At 41.1% G+C, this 14,752-nt stretch overlaps 1 protein-coding gene across 2 annotated transcripts in view; it reads left to right on the forward strand.

The window, feature by feature from the left end:
- Positions 1-14,752, forward strand: part of PCSK5 (proprotein convertase subtilisin/kexin type 5) — a 445,686-nt gene that overhangs the window by 263,347 nt on the left and 167,587 nt on the right. For both annotated transcript variants that reach the window (XM_049633868.1, XM_049633861.1), the window contains exon 13: positions 4,649-4,785. In XM_049633868.1, the coding sequence (XP_049489825.1) occupies positions 4,649-4,785 (137 nt within the window). The remainder of the gene's footprint in view (positions 1-4,648; positions 4,786-14,752) is intronic.

Genomic DNA, 14,752 nt, shown 5'->3' on the forward strand with positions numbered 1-14,752 from the left:
ACGTCTAGAATTAGTACCTCTCTCCCACAACCTTTCATAAAGAAGTAATTTAGACCACGGGAGACAGAAAAACCTGAATAGTGTGTTTGAAATACCCTGTTTCAGAAGCAAATTATTTAAAACTTGCAAAAGCCAGCCATCTAAGGAAAATCGAAAACTCAATTACAATTAAGCCAAACGAGTGCTTCCAGCATTCCGTAAGTTGTACGTTAAATTGTGGTAAAGCACTAAAAAGAAAATAAAAAGTATCTCAAAAGACAGAGAAAGACCAAAGAGGAAACTTCCGAAAATCTCTATCTAGAGTCTAATTCTGTAGCGAACATAAAGACTGTTTGGGTAGTAGTAGGTGATTCAGAAATTAAGATCCGTTTACGCTTTTAGAAATAATTATATGATAACACATAGCTGTCAGTACTTATAAAATGTCTTGTTATTTAGCTGCTATAGCATCGTTGAAGAATGTTGTAGCCTTGACACATTGGCTAGACTCTTTAAGTGGAGGGGGGGGGGGGGACAAAGCTTGCACTAATTATAGGAGTTATTTCCTGAGTTAATTCCTCAAAAGGATGTACTACACTTCATGGCAATCTTTTCTACCGGGCTTCATCCAAAGTAATTTATTTGAAAACCACTCACAGGGATAGGGCTGTGGGGCACCATGTTAATAACTGGATGCATAATTTGTGCTACCACGGGCACATATCATTTCATCGAGCACATGATGATGAAGTCAGCTTGGACAGAACAGGGTTTTGCCGCAAAAGGAAGATGCGATTCGGGCATGGAGTTCATTACTCCAGCTTTCCGCACACTGGCCCTGCTCTATTGGCATTTTATCCATGCTAATAACGTTGGCTAATAATGTGTCGGGTTTCTTCACTGTTGGCACAGCAGAGACGTGCTAACCGGGCATTGGACTTTTTAGTTGATGGACGGAGACCACACACTTAGAATCTCTTTAGCTGGTGACCATATGACACTTGCTTGTCTGGAGCAAGTATGTTGTCTGCAACACAGATGGAATCTACTGCCAGTGTCACCTTTGGTTATCTACAGATGAGGCAGGGTTTTCAATGTTACAATGCTAAAAATAGGGAATCACTTAAGCGCTGCATCGGAATGAAATAAAGAACAGGGTGAGATTAGAAACATGAATGCCCAGCTAGTTGAAACAACACCAGCAATCAGTGTCTATTTCTTTCCCCATCAACTCTTTTAACAAAAGGCAATGATCGTGTTTGGCTGCATTTTAATTCCTCTCCTCAACTTTTATGTCTACATGAAATTAATGAGCATTCAGCTCTGCATAAAGGGAAGAGACCAGGGTGGGAAACCGCTTAGCCAGATAGACAAAGCCCATTTGTATTCGGGCTTTGAATCACTTACTTGAATGCCGATTATGGATATTTCTCCTTGGCACCCCGTTTATATTTAATTCTGGTTCCAAAGGTGATTTAAAAGTGATTGGCCGCAGTGGAATGATTTTCGAAGGTGGTCAGGAAAGGGTGGAAGGGAAGAAACCCAGGGTCCACTAATCCAGCAGTCAAATAATTGACCCGTGAGTAATTAGAAGTTGGCTGGGGTTATGGAAACAAGACTGCCCTCATGTGATGGAGGAGCCTCAAGTCTCCTTTGTAGTTTTTAGACACGAGGCAATGAGCCAAACGTTCTGTCTAAACTGTTCGGGAATTGCTTTTAAGTTCGGCACTCTTGGAAAGGTATTATGTGACAACTTGTTGCCTCAGTGCCCGCAGATGACACAATGGCTTCAACGAACTGGAGCCTTAAATCCGAACTCTCTGGGCTAAGAAGTGGTTCTAGATTGGTTTCTGCCTCCACCCAATTCTGTGTCAACATACTCCCTTTAGTAACATCTGTCTGAGACGAAGGGCGATTTGAAATGGCTCTTCCTTCCCCACTTTCTCATTTTCATCCAGCATGCCCACCCTCTGGGTTTACGTGAAGGAGTCCATGCATGTAAGTGAGTTATATAATGAGCCAGCGATGGCTTCCTGGTCAAGTCCAATTTCAAGCCGTAGGCTTGTGAAACAAGCCCTGTGCATTAATTATAGGATCTCCATAAAATGTACCATCCCTGATTTATCGAAGATCTTTTACGCTGGGAAGACATTTGTGTAGGAGTCACCGTTGCCACCCATGAGGGAAAGCCACCACATCTAATATGGTTCTCGTTGAAATGCCACACTCCTCTGTTCAGAACTAACCCTTATAGAGAGCATACAGATATTCCAAGTAAAGAAAAAGGGCTTCTCCTTCATACAAGCTTTGAAAAATCACTCCCTACCGTTAGCCCCGTTGTGGAAATTAACAAAGCATTTGAACATCCAAAGATCTGAGATGTTTTCCGGTAAAGAGATCTGTTCGACTCTAACTCAGCCTTTCTCAAATTTTCCCAAACTTTCTGACCATGGGACACTTTGAGAATGCTGGTAAGTACTTTCCCTTTGTCTTCTTCCAAGGGCTAAGGAACACGTAGAGGTGATTTTCCTGTTTGTTGCGTTTCTCCAGGGAAAAATGCTGAACGTCACCCATTGACCTCATACGTTCCAGTTGTGCCCCTAACCCTGCGGCTTCAGAATCCAGCGAGCGTTTTAGAGGGCTCCTCAAATGTATTGATAGAACACTTTTGTACATAATGAATCAGAATTCTAGTATATTAAATTGCAGAGAGATTACGCAGGTTATTTTTGGTTTTAGAAGGGCGCATTTTCTTCCAATGGCAAGATATACATAGAATGTCGAATTATAACCACCAGTTTCCTTGGTGAACATGAAATTAAGGCAAGGAGAGTTGATTGCATGTTCTGAATAGCCATCGGCATCCAGTTGGCTGTGAACTTTGCCTCCACTGAAGGACAGATATGTCCCAGTAATTAGACATGGTTACTCCTTTTTTTTTTTTTTTAATTTTTTTTGTTTTTAAGTTTATTTATTTTTGAGACAGAGAGAGACAGAGCATGAATGGGGGAGGGTCAGAGAGAGAGGGAGACACAGAATCGGAAACAGGCTCCAGGCTCTGAGCCATCAGCCCAGAGTCCGACGCGGGGCTCGAACTCACGGACCGCGAGATCGTGACCCGAGCCGAAGTCGGACGCTTAACCGACTGAGCCACCCAGGCGCCCCTAGACATGGTTACTCCTAGGACATTCCTAGAGATATTCTTCCCTCTCTATCTGGCTTTCAAATTCTCTCTCTTGTTTTATTATTTTTTTCCACAAAAATAATAGATGCACGTTATTTTTTAAGTACTCTAAAAATCTGTCTCTTGGCACTTCTTTAATTTTTTGCCTTCTAGGATCTATCTCAATAGAAATCTTTTTTTTTTTTTTTTTTATAGGGGCTACAACTCATGTGGGGCTTGAACTCATGACCCCGAGATCAAGAGTTGCATGCTCTACTCACTGAGCCAGCCAACCCCCCCACCCCATAGAAATCTTTTGGCTATTTCTTTGGACGGTCAAGCCTATATAAATGATATGCCTCTTTCTTTATGCGCTAGTTTTATACATGATCTATCCACATCTCTTTATTTTTGATGAGGATTCTGTTTTCTTCTTTCATGTCCCTTCCTATTCTATATCCCTCGGGATTACATCACAGGAAACAAATAAGTCTAGCTATTGCAAGGAGGCAAAGATTTCACATAGGGAATTAGGAGCTTAGAAAATCGTTGGAAGAGCTAGAAGAACAGAATCTATGTTGTAGAGCCAGGCATGACTCCCTGAACTGGTTAAGATTAGCGGGCAGGGTCTTTTTATTGAGGCATGATTTACATAAAGTACAATTCACTTTTTAATATGTGTAATGTAATGCGTTTTGACACAACACGGTTCTGTCATCCCCAATACTTCTACCGTGCCCCTTCCTCCCTCCCGGCCCCTGGCAACCACTACTCTGTTTCTGTTTCTGTTGCCTTTTCTAGAATGTCATAAATTGAATCATACAGCACATAGTCTTTTGTGTCTGACTTCTTTCATTTAGCTTAAAGGCTTTTGAAATTAATTCATGCAGTGGCGTGTGTTGGCCATTCAGTAGTTTTTATTACTGGGTAGTATTTGGTTGTATGAACATACCAGAACAGGTTTCCCCATTCACTAGTTGATGGACATCTGAGTTGTTAACAGTTCTCGGTGATCATGAATAAAGCTGCTGTGAACACTCCTATGAGGTTCCTTGTGTGAACATTATGTCTTCATTGCTCAGGTACTGAGCATTGAAAGTACTTACCTTCCCTCTAGGCAAGGGACTGTGGATGACACGGTAAGAACTACCAAACTGTACCATTTGGCATTCCCATCAGCAGTGTAAGAGAGTTTCCGTTTCTCCACGTCTTCAACACTTGGTTCTATCAGTCTTTCGGGTAGAGCCATAGCCTGGTTTTCCCGATCCCGAAATGTTTACCCCTGCCCGATGTGCTATTACAAGGCCACCCCTGCGCCCGTTTCCCTGTGGTAGAACAGTGACACGTGTTTGGGTCTACTAACGGTCAAGGTCCAGGAGGAAGACAGGCTCCAGTACTGAGCTGGATATGCTGATGGAGACAAAAGGGTTGTTGATCACGGTCTTGATTGGACCTTCACTGGATCCTAAACAACATACAAAACAATGTTTTATGGGTCTCTCTCAGGCTTTTTGATCATTCCATGGAAGGATTTAAAAACTGGGAGTTCATGACCATTCATTGCTGGGGAGAACGAGCCACCGGTGACTGGATCCTCGAAGTTTACGATACTCCCTCCCAGCTGAGGAACTTCAAGACCCCAGGTAGGAACTCCCTTTTCTACAATTTGACTGTTGACTGTGCAGAACAAAGTGACGGAATGTATTCTGGCCGAGAAGTGATTTACGTTTACGTATCGACATCGTCCTTTTTCATATGATCCTGTGTTTTGAGTTATCTGCACGTATTCCAGTTCTCAGCGTTACCATTTGAGAGGTAATAATTGAAGGGTTATTAGAACTGAAGAGTAAATGTTTAGATATAAGTACAGGATAAAACATGGCAGCTGCTGATTGATGTTTCAGAACATAGGACCCACATCTCTAACCACCTTCCCCCGTAAGCATGCCAGCCTTGTCCACCCACAGTGAATTAAATTGCACCATCATAAGTTTCCTTAGTTAGCTTTTTCTCTGGGTTTATTCTCCTATGAATTTTCAGTGTTCACAAGACATCGAGCTTGGCCTGTGCCAGCTAAAGTGGTTACCAGTAAAGAAAATTGAATGGCCCTTGGGAGCCTAAGAGCTAAGAAAAAGGAATACTTTCCAGCTAAGTAAAACATGGAACTTAACGATGTTAACAGAGGCATAGGGCCTCTCTCCTCCTCATGCTAATCTAGGAAGCTTTTGTTTGTAACATGAAGTAAGGGAAATTACAAAGGTAGCTTGGGGGGGTGGGGATTGAACAGTTTTTCACAGGGGCCTGTGTGGCCCGTGATGGAGCCCTACATGGCTCAGTAGCAGGTGATCTGTTTGACAGACACCCCAGCCTCCCACCCAGCTGTGGACACATCTTCAACCATCTAATAAACTCGTGTTTCTCAGTACTCTCTCCGTACAGTCCCTCCGTAGAAGATCCAGGCCTGAGGGCATTTTAGGACTGACCTCCAATTCTAGCCCTCCCCTGATGGCAGAATAAATTAACCAGACTTCCTGTAATTAACTGTAAGGGTGTGTGCTATTTAGACACTGTGGGCTGCGTAGGGCAGAGAAGGCACACAGCAGGACGCAGGAATGAAGCAGGGAAATTTACTCATTCTGAGAGATCGGATTTGGCTGCGCATTTGGTGATCTCTTTCCCCTAATTCTGTGACATGGTCTCTCTGCGTTGCCACAGCGGACCCACATTCAGGGAAGCTAAAACAAGAAGGGTGGCAGGGTCGCAGTGAATCAGGATAGAAGATTTGTTAAACAGTGTCCAGATTCAGCTCGTCTCCAGCATGCACCGGGAATATAATGGTGGCCACACCTTTATCGAGAAATCAAATGTCTGTCCACAAGGCAGGATAGAACACGTGAAAATAACTAGACCCTAGTTTCTAGACACTTTCATTGGCTCATAATCTACTTAGTTCCCAGGAACTTCCTCCCCGCCCCCCCCCCCCATCTCCTGTTCCAGGCCATGGTCATTGCTCATTTAATAGAGATACCCTGGGTCGTGGCACCCAGGGGCAATGGCAGCATGGTGACGTGGGTGCGGTGCCCGACCCCAGTTGATTTATCAGCAGGTGCCACGTCAGGGCTCTTACATCTCAAGAGGTCCCAGGGAAATAATCACTGTCCAAGTGTGGTAGTTGTGAACAAAACTGGGGGTGGGGTGCAGCCGAAGGGACAGACATAAGGGGTACACGTTATCTGCTTAGAATATAAGACAGCGATAAAACTACCTAAAACGGACTCTGCTCTTTACTATCACCGTGCACCAGCATTTCTAAAGAATGTCAGTGATGAAATGCTACCCCCCCCCCCACAGGAGCAGACTACCCCTGGGGGCTCACTAATGGTTGACTAGGTATTTATGTGCAAGGGTCAGGGGCCGTGAATATAAATCTCTGCTCTCCAGGAGTTCACTGCCTCTCCAGATTTTATTATGATCGTCTGTGTTAAAAGCTCTCAGCAGTAACCCAGATAATCTAGAGTTGTCTCTTCCACAGCGTGGCTTCCCCTTATGCCATTTAAATGTTCACATGTAATCCTCGTCACGTCTAGTCATTTTACAGATGTTCTTTTATGCCGGAAGAGAGATGCCCTAATGTTCCTACTGGCCTGGGGTGTGGAGGCCTGCGTAGGTACCCACAGTTGTTGGATATCCTTCCTTCCACCAACCTTTGAGTTTAGGATTAATTACAAAGTTGAAAAGGGACTTCTGCTTTTCTGTGTGTGTCCGTGTGTCGATGGTTTCATCATTGGTTTCAACGGTTTCATCATTGTTTCAATGGCGTATAGTCCTAGGGAAGGTTTCTCTCTCTAATTAATGAGGTATTTCTGCAGTAAGCTAATAGAACTTCAGTTGGAGATGTAGAATTGTCTAGCCTAGTTAGGGTAGAATCGTTCCCAAATGTAGAGGTTCCTGATTCCAAACGGAGTTTACATTTCTTTATTGTTTCTTCCCATTTGTGTATTATTAAAATACATATTAAGGGTTTTTAATTGATACAGTTGACACACAATGTTACATTAGTTTCAGGTGCACAACGTGGTGATTCAACAAGTCCGTATGCTGTGTTGTGCTCACCGCAAGTGTGACCGGCGTCTTGTCACCACGCAACGCTATTAGCTTGCTGTTGACTAGATTCCCTGTGCCTTTTATCCCTGTGACTTATTCATCCCATAACCGCAAGCCTGTACCTCCCAGCTCCCTTCACTGATTTTTCTTGTCCTTCCCTCCCTTTCCCCTCTGGCAACAAGTTTGTTCTCTGTATCAGTGAAATCATATGGTGTTTGCCTTTCTCTGTTTTACTTATCTCACTAAGCATAATCCCTTCTAGGTCCATCCATGCTGTCACAGAGGACAAGATCTCATTCATCTTTATGGCTGGGTGATACTCCATGTGTGTGTGTATGTTTCACACACACACACATACACACACACACACACACACCATATCTTTTTTATCCATTCATCTCTCAGCGGACACATGGGTTCCTTCTACATCTTGGCTATTGTAAATAATGCCTTGATCAACATAGGGATGCATATATCTTTTTGAATTAGCGTTTTTGTTTTTGTTTTGTTTTGGGGTAGATACCCGGTAGTGCAATTTCTGGATCGTACGGTAGTTCTATTTTTAGCTTTTAACGTTTTGAGGAACCTCTGCACTGTTTTCCACAGTGACTGCACCAGTTTGCATTCCCACCGACAGCGTAAGAGGGTTCCCCTTTTTCCACATCTTTGCCAACACCTGTTGTTTTCTGTGTTGTTAGTTTTAGCCGTTCTGACAGGTGTGGGGTGATATTTCATTGCGCCTTTGATTTGCATTTCCCTGATGATGAGTGGTGCTGAGCATCTTTTCATATGTCCGTTGGCCATCTCTACATCTTTGGGAAAACATCTATCCATGTTCTGTGCCCATTTTTTCATCAGATTTTTTTTTTTTTTTCCTGTCGAGTTGTATAAGTTCTTGATACATTTTGGATATTAACCCCTTATCCAATATATCACTTGAAAATATCTTCTCCCATTCACTAGGCTGCCTTTTTGTTTTATTGATGGTTTCCTTTACTGCGCAGATGCTTTTCATTTTGGTGTAGCCCCAGTGTATTTTTGTTGTTGTTTCTTTTTCCTGAAGAGCGATATTTAAGAAATTACTGCCTCTGTTTTCTTTTAGGAGTCTTAGGGTTTTAGGTCTCACATTTAGGTCTTTAATCCAGTCTGAGTTGATTTTAATCCATTCTGAGTTGACTTCCTCTTTTTGTGTGGTAGAAGAAAGTGGTCCAGTTTCATTCCTTTGCATGCAGCTGTCCAGTTTTCCCAGCACCATTTATTGAAGAGACTGTCTTTTCCCTATTGTATAGTCTTGTCTCCTTCGTTGCAGATGAACTGACCATGTAAGTGTGGGTGTATTTCTGGGTTCTCTCTTCTGTTCCATTGATCTACGAGTACATTTTCGTGCCATACTACTTTACCATGGCTTGGTAGTGTATCTTGAAATCTGGGATTGTGATACCTCTAGCTTTGTTCTTCGTTCTCAAGATTGCTTTGGCGATTCAGGGTCTTCTGTGGTTTCATGCAAATTTTAGCATTATTTGTTTTAGTTGTGTGCCAAATGCTCTTGATATTTTGATAGGGACTGTAATGACTCTGTAGATTGCTTTAGTAGTATGGACATTTTAATAATGTTAATTCTTCTAATCCATTTTGTTCGGTCCTCTTCAATTTCTTTCATCAGTGTTTTATAGTTTTTAGACCCCAAGTCTTTCACCTCCTTGGTTAAGTTTATTCCTAGGTATTTTATTCTTTTTGGTGTAATTGTAAATGGGGCTGTTTTCTTAATTTCCCTTTCTGCTATTTCATCATTAGCGTGTAGAAATGCAACCGATTTTTGAATATTAATTTGTAGCCTGCAACATTAATGAATTCATTTATTTCTAACAGTTTTTTGGTGGAGTCTTTCAGGTTTTCTTTATATAATATTATTTTATCTCTAAATAGTGAGTGTTTTACTTCTTCCTTAACAACGTGGATGGCCTTTATTTCTTTTTGTTGTCTGATTGCCGTGGCTAGGACTTTCAGTACTACGTTGAGAAAAGTAGTGACAGTGGACATCCCTGTCTTGTTCCTGATCTTAGGATAAAGCTCTCAGTTTTTCCCTATTGAGTGTGACGTTAGGTGTGGGTTGCTGATTTATGGCCTTTATTATGTTGACGTATGTTCCCTCTAAACCTACTTTGTTAAGGGTTTTCATGAATGGATGTTGAATTTTGTCAAATACTTTTTCTGCACCTGCTGAGACAATAATCATATGATTCTTATCCTTCACTTTATTAATTATCCTTCACTAATCAATTTACTAATACTGAACCTCCATTGTATCCCTGGAATAAATCCTACTTGATCATGGTGCGTGTCCTTTTAATGCATCATTGAATTTAGTTTGCTAATCTTTTGTTGAGGATTTTTGCCTCTGTGTTCATCAGGGATTCTGGCCTGTAATTTTCTGTTTGTGTAGTGCCTTTGTCTGGTTTTGGTATCAGGATAATGCTGGTCTCGTAGAATGTATTTAGAAGCTCTCCTTCCTCTACTTTTTTATGCAGTAGTTTGAGGAGAATGGGTATTATCTCTTGATTAAACGTTTGGTGGAATTCACCTGTGAATCCATCTGGTCCTGGACTTTTGTTGTTGGGAGGTTTTTTTGTTTTGTTTTTGTTTTTTTCTTTATTGCTGATTCAGTTTTGTTACTAGTAGTTGGTCTGTTCAGATTTCCTACTTCTTCCTGACTCAGTTTTGAAAGATGGTATGCTTCTAGGAATTTATCCATTTCTTCTAGTTTTCCAATCTGTTGGCATGTAGTTTTTCATAATAGTCTCCTATAACCCTTTGTACTTCCACGATGTCAGTTGTTACTTCTTTTTCATTTCAGATGTTATTTATTTGGATCCTCTCTCCTTTTTTCTCAATGAGTCTGCCTCAAGGTTTATTAATTTTGTTTATCATTTCAAAGAACCAGCTCTTGGTTTCATTGATCTTTTATCATTTATTGAGTCTCCATTTCATTTGTTTACATTCTGATCTTTATTATTTCCTTCCTTCTACTAACTTGGGTTTTGTTTGTTCTTTTTGTATTTCTTTTTGGTGTAAGTTTAGATTGTGTATTTGAATTTTTTTCCTTCTTCTTGAGGTAGGCCTGTATTGCTATCAACTCCCCTCTTAGAACTGCTTTCTTCGTTTCCCAAAGATTTGGGACCATTGTGTTTTCATTTTCATTTGTCTGTATGTATTTTTTTATTGCCTCTTTGATTTCTCTGTTAACCCATTAGTTGATTAGTAGCATGTTGTTTAGCCTCCATGGGTTTGTGGTTTTTTCCACCTTTTTTTATCGTAATTGATTTCTAGTCACATACTGTTGTGATTTGAAAGATGCTTGATATTATTTCAGTTTTCCTAAATTTATTGAGATATGTTTAGTGACCTGTGATCTGTCCTACAGAATGTTCCATGTACACTTGAAAAGGATGTAAATTCTGTTGGTTTTGGCTAGACTCTTAGGTATATCTGTTAGGTCCATCTAGTCTAATGTGTCACTCAAGGCCTCTGTTTCCTTATCAATTTTCTGTTTAGATGTTCTATCCATCGGTATAAGTCTGGTGTTGAAGTCCCCTATTTTATTACTGACAATTTCTCCCTTTATGTCATTTGGCTTTATGAATTTAAGTGCTCCAAAGTTGTTGTACATAGATATTTACAATTGTTACATCCTCTTGTTGGATTGATCCCTTCCTAATTATGTAATGTCTTTCTTTGTTTCTGATTACAGTCTTTGTTTTAAAGTCTATTTTGTCGGATACAAACATTTCTACCCTGGCTGTTTTTGTTTTTGTTTTTTTTCCTGCTCCCAATCACATAGAATATCTTTTTATATCCCTTCACTTTCAGTCTGTATGTGCCTTTAGGTCTGAAGTGAGTCTCTTGTGAGCAGTGTATAGGTGGGTTTTGTTTTTTATCCATTCCACAACCCTGTCTTTTGAGTGGAGTATATAGACCATTCACATTCAAAGTAATTATTAATGGGTATGTTTTCATTGCCATTTTGTTTTCTTGTTCTTTTTGTAGTTCTTTTTCATTTCTTCTTTTTGCTTTCTATTCTTTTGATTGATGACTCCATAGTGTTATGCTTGGCTTTCTTTCTCTTTATTTTTTTCTCTTTAAGTTTTTGGTTGGTGTTTACCATGGGGTTTTTGTGAGTCTCCTTAATTAATTTTTTACATATAATTCATTTTACTACCAGCTCCATAAGTGACTGTTTACTGTATGTTTTCTTTTACTCATGAATTTTTTTTCCTTTCATAATTTTCTTCTAATTATGGCCTTTTCTTTTCACCTAATGAAGTCCCTTTTAACATTTCTTATAAAGCTAGTTTAGTGATGCTGTACTTCTGTAACTTTTGCTTGACGGGGAAACTCTTTATCTCGCCTTCCATTCTGAATGATAATCTTGCTAGGTAGAGTATTTTTGGTTGTAGTTTTCTCTCTCTCTTTCTTTCTTTTTTTTTTTTTTTTTTAAAGCACGTCAGATATATCATACCACTCCTTCTGGCCTGCAAAGTTTCTGCTGAAAAATCAGCCTCGTGGGGTTTACCTTGTATGTAACTAATTGTTTCTCCCTTGCTGCTTTTATCTTTATCTTTAATCTTTACCGTGTTAATTATTACGTCTTGGTGTGGACCTCATTGAGTTCATCTTGTTTTGAACTCTCTCTGCTGCCGGAAACTGAATGTCTGTTTCCTTCCCAAGGTTAGTTAAGTGTCTAGCTTTGATTTCTTCGAATGAGTTTTCTGTCCCTTTCTGTCTCTCTTTTCCCTCTGGGAAAAATGTCAGTGGCTGTTCACTTTACGTTGTCCTAGAGATCCCTTAGCCTATCCTCATTCCTAATTTTTTTTTTTTTTTTTTCTGTTCAGCTCAGGTGCTTTACCCTGTCTTCCAGATCACTGATCCATTCTTCTGTATCTTCTAACCCACTGTTGATTCCCTACCGTGTATTTTTAATTTCAGTTAATGTGTTCTTCAACCCTGATTGGGTTTTCTATATATTTTCTGTCTCTTTCTTTGAAGTTCTGAGTTCTTCCATTCTTCTCTCCAGTCCAGTGAGCATCTCTTCATGACCACTATTTGGAACTGTTCATCAGGCATATTGCTTATTTATATTTCATTTAGTTCTTTTTCTGAGGTTTGTCTTACTCTTTCTTTCTTTCCAGCTGTCTCCTCATTTTGCTTGATCGTCTTTGTCCGTTTCTGTGAATTAGGCGGAACAGCTACTTCTCCTAAACTAGAAGGAATGCTCTTGCGTCTGGTCCTCCCCTGTGTAGACTGTATGTGCCTGGTCGCTTTAGTGGGCCGACTGGGGGTCGCGGGTCACTCCGTGCTGGGGCCCCCCTGGTGAGATGGCCTGAGCTAAAGTAGGCGCGTGCCAGGGTGGTCCTGAGGCCATCCGTGCTGAGGGCATCACAGTCTGACAGCTGACGCTGACGTGGGCGCAAGCCAGGGCATCACAGCACTCTCTGTGCAGAGCGTACCCTGAAAGGATAGCTCAAGTTGAAATGGGTCTGGGCTGGGGCAGCCTGGTTCTCTCTGCACGGAAGGTGCACTGACAAGGCAGCTGAAACTGAAGGAGATGGAAGCCAGGGGTCGTGGCGCTCTCTGAGCAGGGAGCACTTGTTATAGGACACCTGAAACTGAAGTGACTACAAGCCGGGAGATCCCAGGGCCCCTTGCATCAGGGGTGTCCTGGAAAGCGTCTTTCTTGTCATTCTCTACAGTGTGTCTTTTCTTGTGCGGCAGCTATTCGGTGAGCACTTGATTCTGTTTCAGGAAGAATTGCTCTATAAGCAGGTGGAGACTTGGTGTGGCTGTGGACGAGGTGAGTTCAGGTTCTTCCTACGTCACCATCGTGGACCAGAAGTCCACAGTAAGGATCTTTTGAAGGCTTTCTCGACTGTGGTCTTTGATCTTGTGACACATTAGACCTATCTTGCCTTCTCTTTCTTGAGCAGATGGCATTTGTGTACCAACGTGTAGAACTGATTTTTCTCCTTCTGCATTTACGCAGCTCTTCCTTATCAGAATGTTGTACCATCAACTGCAAAATCTCCTAAATAATTTAACACTTGGAAAACGTCGTAGGAGAGGAAGAAATGATGGCCCAAATACGGCAGCATTTGATGTGAATTGTGGCAGATTCTAAGGAAATACGATTACGTAATAAGTGAAACAAGAAAGAGATAAATTGCCCAACAAGTATGTCCCCCGCGGGCTTAGGAGATACTTCAGAAATGACACAAATGGAAGTAATCAGTTATGAGTCAGCATTCTTCCATGTACTTTACAAGGAGAAATTTTAGCTCCAAACTGATCTTAAGTTAATGAGCCGGGCCATAGGGTAACTGAGGGGTTGGATTTCTTATAGTGTCCTTGCATTATATGCTCCATTGGTACACCTGAGAGATGCCATAAGAAAAATGAGTTCTGTTCTGCGTCGCTGTGTAAAGGCAATCGGGTCATGGATTTCAGGGGGTCGGTCATTCATTTCTTGCCACTACTTCATGTGTACTATTTGGAATTCTGAGACTGAACAGCACCCTAATTATGAAAAGCATACTCATTAACAAGTGAGTCCAAAGAAAAGCTGGCAGAGGGCAAGCCACAAAGAAATCAACATGCTGGCCCAGTGTAGTTGTCAGAAAGCAATGAATGTGGCACAGAATGTGTTCCTTTTTGAACTTCAAGTTTCTGAACTCCTGGAAGTAAACAGAAGGGCAGTATTACATAAGGGCTTAGGGACACAGCATTTGGATTCTGAATGGATTTTTTTTTTTTTTGAGATGTAATTGATATGTAATACTCTATTAGTTTCAGGCACACAACCTAATGATTTGATGTCCGTACCTATCGCAAAATGATCACCACTGGGAATCTAACTTCCATCAGCTCACATAGTTTAAACATTTTTGTCATATCATGAGAAATTTTAAGATCTACTTTTTCAGCAGCTTTCAAATCTACAGTATACGATCATTAACTCCAGTCACCATGTTTGACATTACACTCCCAGAACTTATTTGTTTTATAACTCGAAGTTTGCACTCTCTGACCCCTTTTATCCATCTCACCCACCTCTGAACACCCCAACCTCTGGCAACCACCAATTTATTCTCTGTTGTTTACGAGATCAGGTTTTTTTAGTTTGGTTGTTTGTTTGCTTTTGAGATTCAACATACAAGTGAGATCATCTACCATTTTTAAAATTTTTTTAATGTTTATTTTATTATTTTCGAGAGAGAGAAAGAGAGTGAGTGAGCGGGTGAGGGGCAGAGAGCAAGAGGGAGACACAGGATCTGAAACAAGGCTCGAAGCTCTGAGCTGTCAGCACAGAGACCGATGCAGGGCTCGAACTCACAAACCACGAGATCATGACCTGAGTCAATGCTGGACACCCAACTGACTGAGCCACCCAGGCGCCCCCTGTTCAAATCTTTAATCCATTTTTTAAAATGTTTTTTTTTAATGTTTTTGAGAGAG

This window comes from Panthera uncia, chromosome D4 (assembly GCF_023721935.1).
Source record: "Panthera uncia isolate 11264 chromosome D4, Puncia_PCG_1.0, whole genome shotgun sequence".
NCBI classification, from domain to species: domain Eukaryota; kingdom Metazoa; phylum Chordata; class Mammalia; order Carnivora; family Felidae; genus Panthera; species Panthera uncia.